Genomic DNA, 24,884 nt, shown 5'->3' with positions numbered 1-24,884 from the left:
ATTTCTGGGCTGTGACGTGTAGCTCTCCCAGCAGGTCTACCCACCTGCACACCTCCACCACTGTAGTTGCCACCCGAGCTTACCTAGCTCCTCACCCTAACCTATCTAATTGGGGAAGGCCCCTCCTGGCTCTGTCACCCCCTGGTGCCCTCTGGCACTGGGCTACCCGGGTCCATCCTCCGGATCCTCGGGCCCCATCCACAACTACCGGCTCCCAGAGCCCACCTGCGGCCTCACCTGGCCGACATCCTCACAGTGGTGGAGTGCCCAAACCAACTACACACACTAACAGGCTACACGCCCAGCCATTTCCACAACACTAATGCACCCATCCAATCACCATTCTTCCACCCACACCACAGATGCCAATATCCAAACACAATTTACCTATACCCTCTACCTAACACTTCCACTACCCGCCCCGGGTATCCATGATGGGGGTCCACTCTTCCCCTATTCACACCTCCGCACCATCCACTCCACTCCACAGTTTCCACCATACCCACTCCACTACCATCCATTCCAATACTCCATTTATTCCACACTCCATGTCTTCCACACAACCATTTATTCCATTCACCTGTTGGTGCACACCTGTGCACTCACACCTGGTGCCACCTGCACCCTCCTTCTCTTCCTGGACCATTTGGTCATCACAATACACATCACCACTACCATCACCATCACTCAAACACTGCTCCATAGACCTGTTCAGTTGCACACCTGTGCAATCACACCTGGTCACAATACACTTTTCACAATACACTTCTAAATACACCTCCAACACTCACACGGCATCATCTGAACTACCTGTTGCCCTGCTAACTTAGTGCTCCCCGTCTTCCCTTTAAACTAAGCACATACCACGTCATTATCATCCACACTAATCTACCTGCATCCCCACTACAGGTATCCTTGTCACTAACTAATCTTAACGTTACCTAATGTCATCTTCGCTAGATCCCTACACACGATATATGCTAACCCACCCGGGCTAGTTTTCACTGCCATCAACCCCATAAAACTAGTGCTCCTTTGCCCCCCGCTGTGAGGGATGACAGAGTTGCCATCCCACCACATTGGGGATCTCTCACTATACATTTTGCTCGTCCAAATCCAACAAATCAAAAATTTGCCAATCATCTGCCAATCACTGTACCATTACCAATTATCACTCTGCCAATCCTTTGCCAATCATCAAATTTTGTTTTTCTAATTTCGGGGCCAAAACACTATCCTCATCATCACAGTCTACTTACTAGTGCCTCTCGGTGCGCCAATTCACTTCCAGAGCTCGGCTTCGTAAAGCCGAGCAATGAATGCGGGTTGTTTTGTGCCAGCGGCTGGATACGTCCCGCATTCGGTGCAGGGACGGGGGCTTACCCGGGCCGAGATCCCACGCACCACCTCGGCACGGAGCCATCCCATGGCCCGATCTCGACCTGCTGGAACGCGTCAACAAAAAGGGGTCGCCATGACGACCCTTCCTATCGGGCTGCCCGTTCCGCCTAGCGGAGCACGGACGCGGCCGTTCCAAGCGCGGCCCAGCGTGGATCCCGTACGGCGGTCCTTTCGAACCCGCCGTGGTTCGGATCCCCGCTGGTCCTCGCGGCACGCGAAGCTGCCCGACGCGCACCGAGGGCCCGATTCGGCTAAATGTCATTCTAACCGCTAACCCGGTGTTGTGGAATTTGTAGTGGTGGACTCAGGACTCCAATGACCGGACACAGGTTTACAAAGGGTCTGGTTTATTAACTGGTTATTCACTTCATTCCATTTACCAAATAATACCGCATAATATAATGGATCAGGTTAACTCTTTTCGCTTGGTCCTTCTCGTTCGGCTGGTGTTCGCTCCGCCACTCCCGTTGGTCAGGGCTTCTCGTAGCAAGTACTGTCGACTCCACGTTTGCTCTAGTTTATATGGACAAACTGGACTTAATCCTCTGTCCGCTGAAACGTTAATCCTTTCTCCGCTGATGCCCCGAGGTCATGCATTGCACCAAGTCCTGGCATCAACTCGCTCCCCTCCTGCTGTGATTTCCATTTACACAGTAGGAGGGTGCTCTAGCCTGGGGCCTTGACCAGGTGTTTCAAGAGATTACCATGTTCATGCACATTCTGCTTCGTTACCAGATTTAATCAATGAGTTACCAGGGCCAATCAATACGTTACACTGAGTTACACTTCCACAATTCCCTCATCTTTTTGTTTTTGTTTATATTAACCATTAATCTAAACATCAATATAAGTAAACAATCAATCACTACTAGTAAACATCATTACAAGTATAAGTAAATAATCAATCACTTTGGTAATCAAATTCCCTTAGGCATACACCGTCATCCTGCAAGAATCACAAAACATTTCGTTGGTCATTGACTCCTTCCATATTGTTCAATCTATTGCATTTGCATCACAAATATATTTTCAAAACAACACTTCACCATCACCAAGATACAACAATTTCACTTCATTTTCAAGTTTTGTAAAGCATCTGCACCATCTGGCAAAAAACGTTTGCCTCCACACAAATGTTGACTTTGTTTGAAAGGAAGGGCTGATCACTTGTGTTTGAATCCAGGTATGAAACATTTTCTCCTAATGTCTTCATAGCTCCTGCACTACTTCGTGTAGGATTTCGCTGTTGTGGTAACACTGCGGAGTCATAGACTGACCCTTCTCTCCATGTAGCATTCTTGCCACTTTTTGCTGTGAACCATAATGATTCCTTGAACAAGGCCTTCACCCAGTTGTAGTCGACTTGCCTCCTCCCTCATTGTGAGTGGGCAGCAAGTATTGGTGTGACGTTGATTGGCCAGCAAGATGTGGAACAGGGATGCCGGATGCATCCACACTGATGTTGGGACCATGGTGTTCAGGTCATTCATGGTCCTTACCAGGAGCAACCAGCAGAATCGTGCACAGCTGTTGTGACAAGGGCACAGCCGTTTTTTGCAGCTCCATGCTGGTTCCCCGGACGTTGGTGAAGTAATAACATATGTCCCCGCATTTCACAGAGGTTGCAGGTAAAATGTCGTTGTCCTGCAACTTCTGATGTGGTGAATGTTCGAAGTCTTCGAACAAGAGTAAGTGATCGCCTTTCTTTCATATGTTGCAGTGTGATCCAGACAAATGGTCACATAAATTTCCTTGGTGAAGGTAAGCATTCATCTCCAAGTTACACGGGAGAATGTCTTCATCATTCTTTGAGAAAGAGGGTGTATGCCACGATTAACTTCATTTTTTAGCCACAAATTTTCTTTCTCGAACTTCTTCCCAATTCCGTTAGCAATCCCTCCAAAATGTGATCTCGTCTTATCTTTATGCTCAGTCACATCTGAATCTGCTTTCCGCACACACTGGATCAGATAGGGTGCATCTTACCATGAAATCAGCATAATCATGTATATCTTCCGACAGTTTCACATTCAACAATTTGTTGTTTTTCCTTAACACAAAAAGTTATATTCATTTATATGCGTCACACAAATAATATTCAATCAGGTATGTATTTTATTACTAAACTAAGAATAGCATTGTATATGATTACAATCACAAACGGGAATACCTAATTCCCAACAACAATTTTCCCAAACCAACAAATTAAGCATAATGTATTATTACCATAATTCCTCTCCACTTTTTCTTTTCCCTCTTTTTTTCCTAACAGTGTGTCACTCGTGGTGATATGAGTTCATTGATATTGTAATTGACACAACTCATAACATTGTCGTTATGCCATTATCTTAATTCTACTGTTTATGTCGCCATAAAAGTCTTCCTTTTCTGGTTCCACATTTCTTTCCTCATTTGTCACTTCATGCGTTATCATCGTGTTGTTGGTTACCTTATTCAAACACACCGTCACTAAGGCTTTCAAGCAAGCCACCACTAAAACAATTGCCAATATAACTACTAAACCAACAAACAAGTCTGCTACTCCTTGTATATATTCATACCTATGACATAGTTATATGTCGATGACATTTAACATTATATACCAAACTAACAAGCTTCCTAAAAGGTAAATAAAGAAAATCCCTTAATATGTAACATAATCAGATTATTTGTCTTACCCTGATCCCCCTATCTCCCGGGGTTGAACTCAATCCCCTGATCATGAGTGTAGTTGTGATACATTTTTTCACTCATGCTGTATTAATATCAGCAGGTAATTGTATGTCATGTAGGCAAATAAATGTCACTATTCCAAGTAGGAATATCACATGTTGAAAATGTAATGTTTATCAATGCAAGGGGTGTTAAAATGTAATTCAAATGACTGTAAATCACGACTATCATTTATCTACCACTGAATGTTCTGCTGGGCTGCTAGGTGCAGCCTCATTTTCTGTGGGATCGTCCACCTTAGCTCCATGTGCTTGTTTGCAATGAGGGGCATGAATCCAACTTTCTATTTTGGGTCCATATTTTTTCTATTCTTATCAATCTCTTATGGTTTATCATTTCGTTCCAAGATACCGCAACCAAAGGTTTTAACCAAAGCTCTACCAAACTATTTCCAATTTGAACAAAAATGCCAGTGAAACAATGATTCGAAGAATTAACTTCAAGGGGTCAATAAATTTATTCTATAGCCAGATCTAATTTTCCCATCCAATAGTTTGCCTTGCCACATGTCATATTATAACACCTTAATAAACCTTCGAAAAATGTTTCCCATCTCAACAAATTTCCTTTTTTTTTTTTCTTCAAATAGCCATGTGTAACTTACGTATTTAACTACAATTTCCTCTCAATTTGTTTGGCCTAACTGGCCGCAAAAGTGGCTGCCAGCATGCAGTACCGTTTTTTATCTACCAAGGAAGTGTTCCACACAAGACCTCTACCAAAATGTTGTTTGTAAAAAACAAATCTGGGATTTCTGATTACATGGATGCACACTCTCAGGACATTTTCAGGCTGCTGTTAACAATCCACTATGATGACTTAATTCCTTTACCCACAATCAAATAATTAGTACAAATTGAGGATATTATCCCTATCACATTCTTTTATAGATTCATTATGTTGGATCTAATTTTTCCCAATAATTTTCCACTGCTGTAAGGCGGAACAATAGCTCTCATAAGTCTTCGTAATATCGTACTTAATTTGCCCAGCAGAGAATAATTTATTTACTATCCTTTCTCATCTGTTAACCAGTGACTTTGTTTAAACTCCAGAACTGAAAACCCACAATAGTTCAAACCAGCAAAATTTTCTTTACTATTTTCCCATATCATCTATGCCTAAAACACATCCATACATACAGCACAATTTATATGCTGATAAAATTCAAGTTTATATATATATAAAAATCCATGAGCAGAGTATTCTGGGAAGTCAGTGTAAGACCTCTCCCAAATTTGGATGATTTTGTACTTCCTCATTTCCTTTTATGAAGCTCATATCCATAAATAGATGTTATTCTCATATACATTCTATCAAAAATGGAATCCCAAAATTACTCACAATTTTACTATTAACTAATGGCTGCTCATAACCCAGCACATCAAATTTTTATATTCCATTTCCCTTGACAAAAGAGATAATGTTCATAATCAAATTATATTTCTATTTTGTTTTACGGATTCTCTGGATATTCAATCCCATCCACATATCCCAATCCCATCCACATAAAACTATCCATTTCCAGACAGGCACACTGTCGGTGTCAACAATCTTGTAAGATTGATATACAAAACAACAAAAAACAAAAACACTAACATTGACACACATAAACACACACACATGCATTATGCGTATTTGTTTGCGTTGGAACCATTATTTACAGATCAAGATGGGTGTCAATTTTATTTCAATTTCATAAAATTTGTCCTTCAATTTTATAAATGCTAATACACAAATAGACCAAAAAGTTTATTCTTAGAAAACCCCTATAATGTCACATTGAAATTACCCTTTCAGTTCCCACCATAATTTATCCTAATTTGACTACACACCCATTTGCATGTCAGTCGACCACTGACCTATCAATCATGCGGAACACTAGTCCGAAATTCCCACCTGATCATCATGTGACTCTTGTCACTTAGTTTCAAAAATTTGCAAAGCAATTGTTCCAACTTTGTAAATTTAAAATTGTGTGCCCAACATAAAAGATCCAATTTCGGCATTTGATCAATTAATTACTAATTTGTTTACAAGCAAAAGAAAGAATGAATAATTCTTGCTCCGAAAACTTTTCAGACCCAAGAATCATCGACAGTTATTCATGTTTGTCCAGTAATCGAATCTGTTGAGGCCAATCATCATTTGGGATTTGCAGCAATGAAGGCCTAATCATTGTCTGAGGTACCGGTACGCACTGGTACCCTTGATCTTGGTTTGCCCCATGACCTTGTCCTCCTGTTGATGTACGGACATCTTCTTCTCCAATGTCCCATCTTTCCACACTCGAAACACCGGTTTCTGTCGTTTTCTGGTCTGTGCACCTGTGCATTTGTATTGCTGGGCTGCATCTCTACATCCCTGAGTTGCCACTGCAATCTCTCGTCTCCTGAAACACGAAAAAATTCTCTGTACCGTCCTTTTTGGGGAGACAACTGGAAATCAGATGGGACAACCGTCACTTTCATTCCTAATTTCGAGGGCAGTTGTGCATTTGTCTCCTCCACTGTATCCTGTATCCTTTTTATTTTAAGTTCTAGATCCGTTATCCGTTCTTGCTGTTCCCGTTGTCTGGATTCACCATCCCAAAGATGGAATGCAAGCCAGTCTACCGTTAGATTCTGTCTCTTCCTGGCTTTCAATCTTTGTTCCAATCTTTCCAATCGACTTCGCTCAAATGTACCATCTCTTGGAAACTCCTCATCATGTCCCTTTGTCCACAAATACCAATTCTCGACCTGCCTTATAGCTTCGGCACCATAACGGTCGTACATATGATGTGTACAAGTACCTTTTTGTGGAATCTCTGGTTGTCCTTGTGTATTCTTGCAGGCTCCATTTCCCATTCTGCCTTTTATCAAAGTAGCATTGGATGTGTTGTAGCTTGTTCCAGGTTCCTCTAAAGCTTCACTCGTACCTCCAGGAAGGATCTCTCCACCTGTTCACACGGTGATTTCCAGAGAGTCTCCCTCAGTTGTGGCTTTTGCACAATCCAATCTGACAGATCAGTATTTGCAGATGAGCCGGAGGGTCAGTATGAAATGGGTGAATCCTCAGGTGTCCGCTCTGTTGACGGGGAAATCACACAATGGTAACCGCACATATATATCTGTATATAAACTCACCACCTTGCTCAATTTTCCCAGGTTGTCTCCACATTGATAATATCTCACAAAGATATCAAAGCTTCTTTCTTGAGACCGCATTTTCATCAATCAAACAATCAATATATTCAATTCAATTTATTCAGTTCAATTTATTCAGTTAAATTTATTCAATTAAATTCAATCAATTAGATTCAATCAATTAACAATTCAATCAATTAACAATTCAATCAATTATTCAATTTCAATTAATTCATCAATATTCATCTATAAATCAAATTAATCATTTTGGATGACTCCTTGCATAAGCCCTTTCCCCAATGATGTCAGGACAGGTCCATCCATTGACCGTCACCTCTGGTTCGTACCTCATGTTAATTGATGAATCACCGTCCTGTCCTAGGGTCATATCTGACATATTTCCCCATTTTGCCTGGTCTCCACAAATTTTCTTTGCAACCACTAAAGGCAACTCATCCTTCATTCGTGAGACAGCCAAAATGGATGGCAGATATTAAAGTTCTTTGGGAAAAATATCTCATCATTTTCCTTTTAATAGTACCCAAAATCTCTTGGCAATATAAATTTCGTAAAACTCCTGAAATGGGACTGTCACATTCCTTCAATCATGCTAAATTTTGAAACTCCATCGCTTGTAATACCCAATTTATCCCATAGGGCTTGAAAGTTCTTTCCCAAGTTCATGCAGCATTCTGCATTTGAACCCTATGATATCATTCATAATAATCATCATGATTTTATAGTCATGGTCCTATCATAATCATCTATTTAAACGAACATTTCCTTTATCACCACAGCTATGTGGTATAATCAACAATAGAATAAAACTGTACATAGCAACAGGCTACCTCATGGCCACTTAGTATACCTATTGACAATAAGTCATAACAATATCGAATAATCATTGAACAATTCAAAAATCGCTTCCACTGCTCTAGCCGCAGCATCCGTGATATTTGTTTGCTCATTCACTATTCCTGATTCGTCATCAAGGATCTCTATCATCACACAGCGTACTTAATTCCGCATTTTAATGAGAATTCAACAGGAATTTACGACTCAAAGGAAAAAGAACGAGCAGACCTTTTGCAGGATGATTGTTACAAAATCGTTACATATATTAAAGTATTTATAATGTCGACAAATCATATCTTAATTCTTACAAGATTTGGTTCTTTGAATAAATCACAGCACCGGGAGAACCAGCTCCAAAAATGGATCTTTGTGTTTATTCAGCACCCTAGTAATTGGTTCTTTGTGTACTAATTACACAGCACCCAGGCCCCGCTCATATGGATCTTTGTGCAGCGCTGCACAGCACCTGAGCAAAAGGGGTTTCATCTACATTTTCCCTATCCGGCGTACCATCCGTGATATTTGTTTGCTCATTCACTATTCCTGATTCGTCATCAAGGATCTCCATCATCACACAGCGTACTTAATTCCGCATTTTAATGAGAGTTCAACAGGAATTTACGACTCAAAGGAAAAAGAACGAGCAGACATTTTGCCGGACGATAACTGGAATTAGTCGTGAAAATATATCCAAATACACAAAAATACACACCCACACAAATAAACAACATTTATTCCGTTTCACAGAACAAACATTTCCTCTATCATGACATGACATGCATGTCTTCAAAATTATATGACCAAGAGAAAAGTAAAATTAATTATAACTGCGAGCAGTGATAATCCGGGGACCATACCGCTCCATCCTGATTGGACGAGTGCGTGCTAGAGTCGTTAACAACGACAGTCCAGCTCCGATTGTTCAAAATTTCAACTCAATCGATTGAAAAATGAACGCAGGGATGCATTTTAAAGGTGCAGTGGCACTAACTGAGTTGCCACGAATATGGCCACGAAATTGCCAATATGGCCATCACAAAATATTTTCCTTAATCAATTGGCTCATAGCATAACCAATCTGCAAGTATTTCATCCGAAGATGTGTCTCTGAGGACTTTTAATTAAATAAGTCATTTATAAATCAACGAGTTAATTTATTAAATGATTAATCAATAAATCAAAATTTTCCTTGACAGCCACATCACTCGGTCAGTGTCATGTCCAAATATCAGCTTCCTTACTCAAAAGGTGCCTGAGTTAATGTAATGTAATTACTGTAATAAGATTACTGCAATTACTGTAATGATTACTGTAATTACTGTAATTACCGGAACTGTAATTACTGTAATTACCTCAGGTAATTACTGTAATGTAATTACTGTAATTTAATAAGCAATGTAATTAATTAAATAAGTACTTCATTAATCGCTAATAATGAAATAATTCCTGAATTCTTATCCGATTCACTTAACATTTTGAGTGTCCCCAAAACGTTGGAGCAAAACGTTGCAACAACGAAAGTGAAACGTTGTAGCGACGTTGTGGAAACGTCAGCAAAACCCAACAAACAAGAACAGTACACATTTCCTGTAATTATTTCTCATAATCACAACAAGAACAGTACACATTTCCTGTAATTATCTCTCATAATCACAACAAGAACAGTACACATTTCCTGTAATTATCTACTCACAAACAAGAACAGTACACATTTCCTGTAATTATCTCTCATAATCACAACAAGAACAGTACCCATTTCCTGTAATTATCTCTCATAATCACAACAAGAACAGTACACATTTCCTGTAATTATCTCTCATACTCAACAAACAAGAACAGTACACATTTCCTGTAATTATCTCTCATAATCACAACAAGAACAGTACCCATTTCCTGTAATTATCTCTCATAATCACAACAAGAACAGTACACATTTCCTGTAATTATCTCTCATACTCAACAAACAAGAAAGAACAGTACACATTTCCTGTAATTATCTCTCGTACTCATCAAACAAGAACAGTACACATTTCCTGTAATTATCTCTCATACTCAACAAACAAGAACAGTACACATTTCCTGTAATTATCTCTCATAATCACAACAAGAACAGTACACATTTCCTGTAATTATCTCTCATAATCACAACAAGAACAGTACACATTTCCTGTAATTATCTCTCATAATCACAACAAGAACAGTACACATTTCCTGTAATTATCTATCTACTCACAAACAAGAACAGTACACATTTCCTGTAATTATCTCTCATAATCACAACAAGAACAGTACACATTTCCTGTAATTATCTCTCATAATCACAACAAGAACAGTACACATTTCCTGTAATTATCTCTCATACTCATCAAACAAGAACAGTACACATTTCCTGTAATTATCTCTCATACTCAACAAACAAGAACAGTACACATTTCCTGTAATTATCTCTCATAATCACAACAAGAACAGTACACATTTCCTGTAATTATCTCTCATAATCACAACAAGAACAGTACACATTTCCTGTAATTATCTCTCATAATCACAACAAGAACAGTACACATTTCCTGTAATTATCTCTCATACTCATCAAACAAGAACAGTACACATTTCCTGTAATTATCTCTCATACTCAACAAACAAGAACAGTACACATTTCCTGTAATTATCTCTCATAATCACAACAAGAACAGTACACATTTCCTGTAATTATCTCTCATAATCACAACAAGAACAGTACACATTTCCTGTAATTATCTCTCATAATCACAACAAGAACAGTACACATTTCCTGTAATTATCTCTCATACTCACCAAACAAGAACAGTACACATTTCCTGTAATTATCTCTCATAATCACAACAAGAACAGTACACATTTCCTGTAATTATCTCTCATACTCATAAAACAAGAACAGTACACATTTCCTGTAATTATCTCTCATACTCAACAAACAAGAACAGTACACATTTCCTGTAATTATCTCTCATAATCACAACAAGAACAGTACACATTTCCTGTAATTATCTCTCATACTCACCAAACAAGAACAGTACACATTTCCTGTAATTATCTCTCATAATCACAACAAGAACAGTACACATTTCCTGTAATTATCTCTCATACTCATAAAACAAGAACAGTACACATTTCCTGTAATTATCTCTCATACTCACCAAACAAGAACAGTACACATTTCCTGTAATTATCTCTCATAATCACAACAAGAACAGTACACATTTCCTGTAATTATCTCTCATACTCATAAAACAAGAACAGTACACATTTCCTGTAATTATCTCTCATACTCAACAAACAAGAACAGTACACATTTCCTGTAATTATCTCTCATAATCACAACAAGAACAGTACACATTTCCTGTAATTATCTCTCATAATCACAACAAGAACAGTACACATTTCCTGTAATTATCTCTCATAATCACAACAAGAACAGTACACATTTCCTGTAATTATCTCTCATACTCATAAAACAAGAACAGTACACATTTCCTGTAATTATCTCTCATACTCAACAAACAAGAACAGTACACATTTCCTGTAATTATCTCTCATAATCACAACAAGAACAGTACACATTTCCTGTAATTATCTCTCATAATCACAACAAGAACAGTACACATTTCCTGTAATTATCTCTCATAATCACAACAAGAACAGTACACATTTCCTGTAATTATCTCTCATACTCATCAAACAAGAACAGTACACATTTCCTGTAATTATCTCTCATAATCACAACAAGAACAGTACACATTTCCTGTAATTATCTCTCATACTCATCAAACAAGAACAGGACACATTTCCTGTAATTATCTCTCATACTCAACAAACAAGAACAGTACACATTTCCTGTAATTATCTCTCATAATCACAACAAGAACAGTACACATTTCCTGTAATTATCTCTCATAATCACAACAAGAACAGTACACATTTCCTGTAATTATCTCTCATAATCACAACAAGAACAGTACACATTTCCTGTAATTATCTCTCATACTCACCAAACAAGAACAGTACACATTTCCTGTAATTCTCTCTCATAATCACAACAAGAACAGTACACATTTCCTGTAATTATCTCTCATACTCATAAAACAAGAACAGTACACATTTCCTGTAATTATCTCTCATACTCAACAAACAAGAACAGTACACATTTCCTGTAATTATCTCTCATAATCACAACAAGAACAGTACACATTTCCTGTAATTATCTCTCATACTCACCAAACAAGAACAGTACACATTTCCTGTAATTATCTCTCATAATCACAACAAGAACAGTACACATTTCCTGTAATTATCTCTCATACTCATAAAACAAGAACAGTACACATTTCCTGTAATTATCTCTCATACTCAACAAACAAGAACAGTACACATTTCCTGTAATTATCTCTCATAATCACAACAAGAACAGTACACATTTCCTGTAATTATCTCTCATAATCAGGATAAATTTGGAACAGCCCTTAAACTAACACCAAGCAGATCAATTTTTATATTTAGGTTGAGGTTTCACACAAACTGGTTAACTAAATAATACAGAATTATTATTATTATTATATCTCCGCCTTGGTGAACAGTTTATGTTTTGTATCCCACTGATAGGCCGGATCTGGATTCGGACCTGAACCAAAATCCAATCATTTCGTCGTGTCACCCATGCTATTTATCTGGCAAATTTCGTCAAAAAAAAAAAAAACACAACAGCACTGGTTTTGTTTCACCCATGCTATTTATCTTCCTGCAAAACGCTTTGCTTCTCGCAAAACGTCCACCAATGGGAAGTAAAGGGAGGGAAAAAAACGGGAGCAGGAGACAGGGTGCCGGAATGGACATGAAGGACAATGAGGGACAGTGAGGGAGTGTTGGTATGCAATTTTGATCCAATCGCCATCTTTCATAGTAATTCTGGACCGGCATTAGGTGGGATTGTCTGTCATGAATTTATTTGTTGATCGAACGAGTTTTAATTTGTCTAAATCCGACCAGTCGTTTCCAAAGATATAAGCCTTTTTGTCGCAATACCATATTGGAAATATATATCTATCTATAATTCCATTAATCTCTGTGTGTATGTGTGTATGTGTGTATGTGTGTATGTGTGTATGTGTGTATGTTTGTCTGTGACCGCTGTTTCTCGACAACTACCGGTCCGATATACTTGAAACTTGCCAGGTATATTGCTGGGGACCCGAGGATGTGCCTTTTCAAGGTTTGAAATTAATCGGACAAGTAGTTACCGAGCTATGGCGATTTCTTTACCAAACACCGCAAGCCGTTCGCTTTGGACCAAACCATTTCATGTAAATAGAGGGGGGGGGGGGGTTCTGTGGTCGTTGCGAATGGACCAAACCATTCATGTAAATAGAGGGGGGGGGGGTTCTGTGGTCGTTACTGCCACGTGGTTTCAAAGTTTTTTTTTGTTGTTGTTGTTTGCACGCATGTTTTTTTGCACCCACGTACGGGCATGCCCTAGGATGTTTACACACACACACCCCTACACAAATTTTTTTTTTTTTTTTGGCAAGGAACGGGCACCCACGTACGGGCACGTCCTAGCTTATATATAGTACGGGCATGCCCTAGTATATATAAATATAATTCCCTTTCCCGGTTCCCTGTCGCTCGCCGAGCGCCGAGCAAGTCGAGTGCTTTGAACAAGAGCAAAAAAAAGAAGTACTTTATACGTGTGCGGGTGGGTAAACGAGTGTACCGGCCTTACACGTCCTGGAAGCAAACGGTCGCAAGGTGCACGCTTGCTCCGTTTGCTTCCAGGTCACAGCAAGACCCTTAATGACCAGCGCAAAAATACGTATTTACAGAAATCATTTAGAGAAAAAAAACGAATTATCATCGTGTTGTTTATCGAAGTACCATTCGTGATGGGTCACGCCACTTATATCGCGGCATCGGTGCGCAAGGAAGCCCCAGACCACCTGCTCCCCCATGTATGTACACATAACTTCCAAGTTCGTAAATCATATTGGACAAAACAAGACACACTCACCTTTTAAAGACCTTTTAAAGAAGACTTGTTTGTACAATTGATGTCAGCGGTGCCTCCAGATTGTTGTGGAATTTGTAGTGGTGGACTCAGGACTCCAATGACCGGACACAGGTTTACAAAGGGTCTGGTTTATTAACTGGTTATTCACTTCATTCCATTTACCAAATAATACCGCATAATATAATGGATCAGGTTAACTCTTTTCGCTTGGTCCTTCTCGTTCGGCTGGTGTTCGCTCCGCCACTCCCGTTGGTCAGGGCTTCTCGTAGCAAGTACTGTCGACTCCACGTTTGCTCTAGTTTATATGGACAAACTGGACTTAATCCTCTGTCCGCTGAAACGTTAATCCTTTCTCCGCTGATGCCCCGAGGTCATGCATTGCACCAAGTCCTGGCATCAACTCGCTCCCCTCCTGCTGTGATTTCCATTTACACAGTAGGAGGGTGCTCTAGCCTGGGGCCTTGACCAGGTGTTTCAAGAGATTACCATGTTCATGCACATTCTGCTTCGTTACCAGATTTAATCAATGAGTTACCAGGGCCAATCAATACGTTACACTGAGTTACACTTCCACACCGGTTACCGTCGATGCCTCACCTGCATGCTTACACGCATACGCTACCCCTTTCTTGCTCATACGTCCAACCGTCTCCCTGCTCTTGGTCATTGCACCTTCTCTTACACACCCAGGTACACTCATTCCACTCACAGACTTGGTCACACACCTGACCACCTCACACCTTTGCACCCACTCGTTGTTCGCACACCTCACCAACACACCTCTTCGCGCCCCCTCCTCGGTCACCTCCTCCGTGACAATCACAGGTGTGCTCTCACTCGCACACCCAACCACGTGCCTCACGACCAACTCAAGTGTGCATTCCCACACATGCTCTACCATTCCTGGTGTGCATCCTTCCATTCCAGGTGTACATCCTCTCTCACGTGTCACAACCAACTCACGCTCCGTGTCACTCTTACTACTCTCACCTCCACTCTTGACAGTGCACTCACCCTTACTCTCGACAGCGCACTCTTTCCTCATGCACCTGTCCGTTACACACCTTTCTCGCGCATTCTCTTGCGCACACTCTCCCGTTACTTCCTCCGTAACACTCACCACAGGTGTACACTCTCTCGTTACATCCTCTGTAACACTCCTCACTACGCGCTTCCATGTGCTCCCTCGCACACGCGCTACGACCGACTCACTCTCGACAGCACACTCACTCCTCGGCGCGCACTTTTTCCTCACACACCCCAGAGTCGGACATTCTCGCACACCTCCTCCTTCGCACACCGTACCTGTCGCACACTTCACCAACGGCCTCTCACGAACACCCGGATCCGAATCAACCCCCAAGCCGACTGAAGCTTTCCTCACATCATATACATTTCCACGTATATCGCCACTCACCTTGGCACCTCGTCTCCGCACCTCCTTCACCACCTGCAAACTCTTTATTTGGTTAGTGAGCACACCATTATGAGTTGAGCACCGACCTTGTACATATTCCATCACCTCCTCCTGTATTTCTCTCTTAGTTTCTGTCCGCCTCTTCTTAATTTCACTCACCTCTTCTTCCACTTCCTCTAATTTTTGCTTCACCTCTTTTATTTCCCGGTGCGTCTCCTCAAGTTCGTCCTCTAAGGCTATTTTGACCGTCTCTATGTGCGTCCTCACCTGCCGGTCCTTTGTCTCCATTACCTCTGTCACCTCGTCCAACCTCATTGTCAGTCCCTCACGTACCATCTGACATTGCCTCTGTGTCGCTATTAAGTCATTTTTAATTTCTTTTTGTGTCGCCTTTAACGCTCCTAGTACCGCAGTGTTCCTTTGAACCTGCTCCACTAACTCCGTCTGTCCCTCCTTCAGCTGTTCCACCTCCTCCGTCAGGTCCTCTATGCCCCCTTGTATCTTTGCCATCCCATTTCTCACCTCTTTCTCTATACGCTTTTCACCTCGCTTTACCTCCTCGCGTACCCCCGAGACCTCCTCACTTACACCTCGTCGTATCTCCTCTTTCATCTCCTCCCTCTCTTTTGTAGATGCCGTCCTCATCTGTCCCAATTCATCCCTCTGAGCATCCAATTTGGTTTCTACCCCGATTTTCACCTCCTCTATCTGCTCTCCCATTTGTTTAATTTCTCGGGCGGCTTGCTCCCCTATCTCCCGCAATTTGTCTTCCATCCTATTTTCTAACCCCATTAACCCATTTTTCACCCCCTCTATCTGATTCTCCTGGGCAGCCATTCTATTTTCCACCCCCGTTAACCCATGTTTCATCCCTTCTATCCCATTGTCTAACCCCTCAAACTTCTTGTCTAATCCCTCAAATTTCTTGTCTAATCCCTCAAATTTCTTGTCTAATCCCTCACCGGTACCCCTCGCTTCGTCCCTCATTACCCCCAATTGCTCACCCTGAGCATCCATCCGGTTCCCCATTTCGCCCCCCAATCGCTCACTATCAGCCCTCGCTTCGTCCCTCATTCGCTCACTATCAGCCCTCAATCCCACAATTTGGTTTCCCAACCGCTCACTCTGAGCCCTTGCTTCGTCCCTTATTTGCTCACTATTCTTGTCCATAAGGGCCTTCATTTGTATCATAAAAAGGTTCAAATCCACCGGTGGCGCTGCTACGGTCGCGGGCGCAGCAAAATTTGGTGCCGCTACACCCACGTGCGCAAGGACGCCATTTTGTGCGCCTGATACCCCCTCAACCACATCCTCCATATACATTTCCCTGAGGTCCTGGGTCGATTCCACCCCGTTTATCTCTATTTCTCCCACCGGCATCCCGTCGCCTTGACCAGCCATGGCGCAATTTCAAAATTCGGGTTTTGCTTTACAACACAAATTTCCAGCAGCTCGTAATTTTGAGCGCGTTAAGCGCGCTTCGGGCCTCGTATCTCACTCCCCGACACCAATTTGTTACTGTAATAACACAATTGGTGTCCAAAATTTGGGCTAAATAAATTTAGTCCCAGGTTCGAATCCCAACTCCTGACTACCAATTTGTTACGGTCCGCGGATTAGATGTTATTTTTACCGAGCGGTGGTGTAACCGCGGCCGAACAGTTGTTCCCTGACTAAAACCCGATTTACCCAAACATTGGCCGTATCGCGCCACAGCTACTCAATCGGGAAAACTCTAAAGCGACCGAATGCAAAGAGGAAGAAGACGTACAGAAGAGTAACGGGATTTATTATTTACACACACAAGCAAAAAGGAGCAGTCACGATTATGTACAGGGACATGAGACGCAGGTGGCACAGTGAATTCCTTATACAAGCTTAATTACCTACCCAGAACAGAACAAACAAAGACGACTCACACGGGGAATTGCAGAGTGGATTGGCTGGAAGGAGGTGTGTGGCTGGAGGGGGAGGACGGCACGGAGCTGGCTGGAGCTTGATCCCGCACGGGACGTCGGGCTGGACCTCGACGGCCGCTGATGCCACCGATCCTGTCGTGTGCGCGGGATCACGGGTCGGATCACGGGTCGGATCACGGGTCGGATCACGGGTCGGATCACGGTCGGAGCCGACGCGCTGGTGGGGGGTCTGGCGTGACGGGTTCTCTCCTCTCTCTTTCTTTTGTCCAACCACTCTTTCTCCACCGACAACTCAACGCAACCACTCAACGCAACCACTGACCACCCCTGACGACCAACTCAGCTCTTGTCATGGACCTCTCTACGCACTCTTGCTCTGACGACCCAGCTCTTTCCTTTGAACTCGTCTCTCCTCTGTAAAAGCTCATCTGCTTGGGGAACGCCCCCGCGGCAGGTTATATAGGCCCCGCCCCTCAACCTTTGCGAACCTCCCCCAAACGCTCTTCCTCTGCCCTCTCAAACCAAACCCCTCGTGCTCGGTTGGTTGTTCGGGGCTGGCTCACTCCTCCCCTCTATGACGAGGTGGAGACACGCCTTTCTTCCCCAACCCTGCCTCGTGGCCAATGGTGGTTGAAGAAAACCGCCCAAAATGCAGTTGGCCATTGAAAAGAAATGAAAGGGGACCTATTCTTATTTCACTTGGTGCAATGGAGTATTTAAATTAATGGGAGACACAGCCTTACCCTAAGACACATAATAAGATATAAGCTACTGAACAAGGGTTTTATCGGGTCCTGCAATGTGGTGTTTCATGGAATAACTACCGAGACGCCCTTTGACCTTTACACTACGGAGGTATTTACAAGGAATCATTACATTTTACAGAGGGTGATATTTACAACAATTTACTATACAATACACACCATAAAAAAAAAACACAATCCTCATATCCGCAACAATATATATATATATATATATATATATATATATATATATATATATATATATATATATATATATAATGAATGTTTTGATGTCGTTAGTTGGAAGGGGATTGATATAAAACTCTTTGACTAATGGCGTCGAGATGTCGGCCATAAAGGCCTAATCTGCATGAACAATGCTCTGCATTCCTGAAACTGTGGGTGATGTTTCTACATTCTCTGTGACTCCTCCGGAGGACGAATTCTGACCATTGTCAGGTTAATTACCTTGAAATGCAACCTTGCTCTCATTCTTGTTTTGCAATCTGCATATCTTTCCTTGCAAACATGTGGTGAAACAGACTACCATTGTATCAAGCAACTCCCTGCCCTCGGATCCGGACAGCTATGCAAATATCCCTTCCCCCTGTTTGGTATCTAGATTCCAGAAGGAAAATAAGGACTGATTTTTGAGAGAAAATATTCCACTGCAAACGAGGGAAACAAAAGCAAAACGTGATATGATTTTTTCTCCCTTAAGTGTTGAAAACCATCAAAATAACACTGCAAAAACAATGATGCATTGTTGAAAGAACATACGACCATTATCAGGAAGTAACCAAGGTGTCATCCTTTCATTTTAATGGTGATATGTTAGATGTGAAATTAGATCGATCAAGATTAAATTACAAATGACAACACATCTTATAAACCAGCAGTCGCACACCTGTCGACCTTATTTCTCGAATTTCGTGACCTGGAGGTGTAACAAACATGTTGCTTCCCAAACTGGCTGCAATTTATTTGTCTCTGACTCTCTCCGGAGTGCGAGGTAAATGAGGGCATTTTGCTTTTTAAAGTTGAACCTGGGATGCAGATCCTTGCTTGGCAAGTTTTTGAATTGTTTAATTAATTATGGCCATGGTATCGTGTTGTGATTGTGCAGTGTTTGTTACCGCCACCACCGAAGGTTATGTTTTACCACGTCTGTCTCTCTGTCTATGTCAGGAGGCTATCTCAAAAAGTTATGGATGGATTCGGACTAAACTTGGTGGACAGGTTAGATATTTGACAAGGATGAATTGATTAGATTTTGGTGAACATTCGGAAAAGGATCTGGATCCGATAATTTTTTGAGTGATTCTTCACCATTCAGAGGTCACGCCAAAAGCGATATATAGCAAAATGTTGTGGACGGGTTATGACAAAACACCCAAATCAGCAGAGTTCTGAACTCCAACTTCAAGACATGACCGTCAGCCCACTCAGGGATATTTTTTTTTACATGTTCACATTGGTCTATGTTAATTGAGCAGATAAAAGACAATTAAAGGTCAACAAGTTGACACACCAACGGAGTGTATGGGGAGGCAGGTGACATGCACGAGGAGAGAAATAACACAAAATTGAGAAGAAAGGTACGGAGAAGAAAGGTACGGAGAAGAACAAAATGGGAAAGAATCGGTGTGCCTAGAAGAGATAATCGATATGCAAGTTGAGTGCATGTGGTGGTGATGAGCAGTACATTTTAGAGACTAAAGTGAGGGAAGCGTAATGACAAACACAAGGAAACAATTCCACAAAAGTGATAAAAAGAGGATGATTGAATGAATGGTTTGGTGCAAGTCTACTACCTCTACCTTTACTTCTTTAATGGGCCAAATATTCTCACCTTGTTGTGGAGTCAGCGAAATACCTTCCCTGGGGTCCGCCTGAGAGGTTTTTTTGGCTCAATTAATTCAGGAACCAGCTGACCAGGCTTGACATTCGACTGAAGGTGAATTGGACCAGCATTTGGAATTTGTTGAGCGTGTCTCCGATAACTTGCTGATTCTTCATTAAAAACACACCATGAGATGTTTCAACACACACCAAGTAATGAGAGCACACAGGACACTCAGCTTAACATCAATCTTAAGAACGACACACTTTGTTCTGAAATGCCCTGTCTATGAAGCCTCATTCAAACAATTCTTAGTCGCGTCAAGGAATTGAATCAAGAATAGATAACCCAAAGGTAAGTGCATTACCTCTGCACCAATCTGACTGTGGTACATACGTGTTTGTAATATGCTCTCTTAATGTCTCAACAGCCCTTGAGTGTTCTCAAGAAATTGGATCTGACTTCCTATCTGTGGATGCAGGCGGTGGACAAGCCTTCGCCATTAGGTGAACAATTTTGTTCAGCAAATGGTGATTTTCATGGATATCGTTATTAAATGATGTATATTGCATTTTTTATGATAATTACATTGAGAATGTAAATATCAGAAACCAGTGGAGTTTCCAGTAGAAACCGAACAAGATTCAGTTGAACCCAATAAAAACCATTTGATGCAACTGGTCTGAAACCCATAGAAACCTTTAAGTTCAACTCGTCCTGTAGAAACCATTAGAGTTAACCGATCTGAAAACCCGAAGACCAACCAAAATACTATAATTATATTTTGTCATAAACAAACACAAAACACACAGTTCCATATGGAATTGAGTTATATCGATGTTCTTTATAAGTGTTTCCCTGGAGGGGAAGCAATTATGGAATTGAGCTATATCCATGTTCTTTATACGTATTTCCCTGGAGTCAGATAGCTCAAATGACAAAACACTGGTATGGTTTTCCAGAGGACCTGGGTTTAATTGCCAGTTTGGGTATGTAATTTTACCCACAATATGTCAATTTGTTATTTTCAATCCTGCTCATATATCATCAATTTCAATCCTGGTCCCATACCATGGGACCCCACTACTCGCGGGGGATACGTTCCTGGAAAATCCCGCGATTTGCGAAACCGCGAATAGGGGGGCATTATTTCAATGGAAAAAGGGGGGCTAGGTTCCCGAGTCGTGAAAATCCACGAATGGAGAGGAACGAAACCGAGAATGTCGAGGCAAAATCCGTGAATGGTGAGGCAAATCCAGAGAATGTATGCCGTTGTATTGTTTTAATGGGGAGAAGAGGGATTGGTTATAGGTTCCCAGTGGTTCCTGATTTATAGAGCAAATTTTTTAAAGTTTAACATGTTTTCCACCGCAAATGCACATGATTACAGTTTTACAAAAAATGTGTACAAATTTTAAAAAACGACAACACCAGGTACCATTTCCAATTTATTGAAAGAATGCGCTTGCAGTTTATTAAAAGTGCTTAACCATACCGTACTGTGAAAGTAAAAAAAACACAACACCATCATGTAAACAAAACACAACACCAAACACAACGCCCAATAAATTTGCCACTACATTAATGGTGTTTGTGGTGACCCGGTCATATTTCCTCCAATGTGTTCTTCCTGGTTCTCCCTCCTCACCTTCTCTTAGCAATCTTCCATTAGACATGCCTTGTCTTTGTTTTAATTGTTCTACTCTCGGTTATTACCTCTGCCACCGAGAGTGGGTGGATGTTTTGTTTTCACCCCTGTCTGTTTGTCTGTCTGTCTGTGAACAGGATATTTCAAGAGGTTATGGATGGATTCGGACAAGCTTTTGTGGATAGGTTGGATGTGTGACAAGGATGGAGTGATTAGATTATGATGAAGATCCGGATTCGGCTGATATAATTTTGATGTGATTCTTCACCATTGAGAGATGGGGCCAAAACAATATATAGCACGATATCTCAAAAGGTTGTGGACGGGTTCGAACAAAACAAGGTGGATCAGTTGGTTTGGTGACAAGAACAAGCCGATTGGATTTTGGTTCAGGTCCGGCTCCAGATCTAGCCCATCAGTGGATACAAACCGTAAACTGTTTACCTGGCGGAGGTATGCGCTCTACCGAGTGCTGTTCCAGCTTCCGTCTTGTTTTATTCCTTCACCGCTGAACATTTTGATTTTTTGTGAAAATCTCTTTCTTATTTTATTTCTGTTGTTGTATGCCTTGAGTGAATGATTTATTTATAATCCATGAGGTTTTACTCATTCGCTTCTGTTGTGTAATTTGATTCCAAGTTAATCCATTGTAGAGGTTTAGAGAATGGTATTTGTTCAATCCAATGCACCATCCAAGCTCACATTCAGAACATGCTCCACTCTCAGGATGTTACAAACTGTAAACCCGGAGGTGTTTGATAATATTGTTATGTCAGGTGGGGTAGTGATATGTAGAGCCAGCTAGATCTGAATAGGTAACGTGCTTCGTCTGTCGCGGTGAGGAATCTGCCCTGTAATAAGTTTCATGTGTAGGCGTTTTGTCGGGTAAGGGTATACCTGTGAACATACCAGGATGTTCGTGTGTTAAATAGCGTAGGGATTAAAAGATAAAGCCCCTGTGTGTCACACCTGGTAGCTAAACCTTTGTCTCTTATGGCAATGCAGACCAACATAGACATGTAGTTAGGTCCCTAGTGCAACATTAAATAATTCCCTTCCCTGACATTGACTTCGGAAGGAAACCAGGCCAGGACACCGCCGATTATGGCCGCCACCAATTACACCTCGGACAGGCCTAGGCACATCGAGTGCCACGCGCTATGACCACGGAACAGGGAACAAGTGAATGGGCAGCGCGGTAGGTGTGGACAACCAGCCGGCGACTCGGTGGAGGGCACTGATTGGGTGGCGCACTGGGCCTGACGTCACCACCGCAGGAAGGTTATTTAAGGCAGCGCCGAACGCCATTTGCGCTCTTGCGGTTCGTGCTCTTGCAGATTCCTGGCCCTGGCAGTCCCGGTACGATCTCGAGTGGAGAGAGTCCTGTCCCTGGTTGCGTTGGCTGGCAGTCTTGGCCCTGGTTGAGTTGGCTTGAGAGTTGGCTTATCGATCGTGTGTGAAGATCGACCTCGTGGTGCTTGGAGCGGTGCTTGTGCTTGGAGCGGTGCTCGGTGCTGTGGTGCTGGAGCGAGGGACCTCGTGGGTGCATTGGGGCCGAACGGAGCCGTGTTGGGCGGCAGCCAAAGACAAGTTGACAGGACAGATAAGGCCAATCCCCATTACATTTTACATGACGAGACAATTATTTTCCTTTAATCCATTCCTGTGTCTATTGTTGAGTCTGGTGTGCGGGATCCCGATTTAGGACATTTTATTACCGGCGCATATTTCCCTGTCCCGCGATTCCTTGTAAATAAACCCTTGCATTATTTTCCCTTCCCATTAAAATCTTGGTTGTTCGCTTGAATTAATTTCCTTGCAGGATTGAAGCTGCCGTCGGCGAGATCCAGGTAAGCTTTTGCAGCAGCCTTCCATTTTCCTTCTTCCTCCCACGGGTTTTATAGCCAAATCCGTATTGGGTGTTGCCTCCGAATAAATCCGTTCAGGCCTATCCGCGGTCTCTGGTGTTAACCGGAGTCGCACGACAACTGGTAGTCAGTAGTGGGATTGAACCCTAAAAAAAATTGGTGTCAGTGTGGAGAATTTGGAAACAAAATTTTTTAGTCAGAGGCGATAAATTTGCATCGGCGATCAGTGCGCGAGACGCTGACGGAGCGTCGTTAAAAGTTAAATTTCATTCCTGTAAAAGACACACGGGGAAGTTACTCCTTACGGATGGAAGAAGTAAGCAATATGGAGGAAAGGAGAATGGAAGATGCGGGAACTAGTGGGAGTGAATCGGAAGTAGTGGGGGTAGAGGGTAGTGTCGGAACTTCCCCCGCTACTAGCAAGACGGCCCCGATGGATTTACAGGCCTTAATGAAGTTTATGCAGGGAATGAAGGATGGGTTGGAAAATAAAATGGAAGGAATGGATAACAACATGAGGGATATGAAGGCTCAAGGTGAGCGGTTGGAAGGACAAATTGGGGTAATGAAAAATGATATGGGAGAAAAAAAACAAAATGGATGCTCAGGGTGAGCGGTTGGAAGGAAAAATTGAGGGATTGAATAACAAAATGGAGTCACAGGGGAGTGAACTAAACGGAGAAATGAGGAGATTTGGCGCCAACAGGGCCCAGGAGAAGCCAAGGGTGGCAGAAATTCATTCGGAACGGGGGGAAGCCAAATTGGGAATTGCACCACGAACGGCATGTGAAGAGGTGAATGGGGAATGCGCACAGGTGAACGTGGAGTGCCCACAGGTGAATGGGTGAAAGAAATTTGGAATGTGGAAATGGTAATGGACGATGTTTCACACCTGCTGGCCAGGAGGTTTATCGTGACCGAGTGGATGCCACAACACCCCAACCGGGGGATGGAATTGAATCCTTCCTGTGCCAGGGCGGTGGTTCAGAGCAAGAGAGGGTAACATTATTGGGGGTCCGTGCGATGGAGCCGAACCGGGTATTTATTGGGGAAGAAGGCCTGTCGGGGCCAGAAATGATTTGTGGTGATGATGGGGATTATGAGCATGATTTGACACAGCGGCTGGGGACCTGGGACAGTCCCATGGAGGACAAGGTAGACCAGGCCCAAAGGAGTTTGGGGAAGGAGGTGAGTTGGTCCGAGGAGGTGGTTGTGGTGACCGTGGTGACCCTCACCGTGCATAACAATTGGAAACAGGAGGCTCCGAAATTGGATACCCAGCTGGGGGA

At 42.2% G+C, this 24,884-nt stretch overlaps 1 protein-coding gene and 1 long non-coding RNA gene across 2 annotated transcripts in view; one reads left to right on the top strand and one right to left on the bottom strand.

Annotated features, from left to right (window-relative positions):
• Window positions 1-20,209, bottom strand: part of LOC137425404 (uncharacterized) — a 35,265-nt gene extending 15,056 nt beyond the window's left edge. Inside the window, exon 1 of the long non-coding RNA XR_010984110.2 lies at window positions 20,089-20,209. This is a non-coding gene — a long non-coding RNA (uncharacterized LOC137425404). The remainder of the gene's footprint in view (window positions 1-20,088) is intronic.
• Window positions 19,180-24,884, top strand: part of LOC137425401 (fish-egg lectin-like) — a 54,673-nt gene continuing 48,968 nt past the window's right edge. The window contains exons 1-2 of the mRNA XM_068113803.2: window positions 19,180-19,248; window positions 20,510-20,585. Coding sequence (XP_067969904.2) covers window positions 19,191-19,248; window positions 20,510-20,585 — 134 coding nt within the window. The 5' untranslated portion in view covers window positions 19,180-19,190. The remainder of the gene's footprint in view (window positions 19,249-20,509; window positions 20,586-24,884) is intronic.

This window comes from Myxine glutinosa, chromosome 4, assembly GCF_964187855.1.
Source record: "Myxine glutinosa chromosome 4, kmMyxGlut1.1, whole genome shotgun sequence".
Taxonomy (NCBI): Eukaryota; Metazoa; Chordata; class Myxini; order Myxiniformes; family Myxinidae; genus Myxine; species Myxine glutinosa.
Note: the sequence above shows the minus strand (reverse complement) of the source record. Positions and strands in the feature narration are given on the sequence as shown.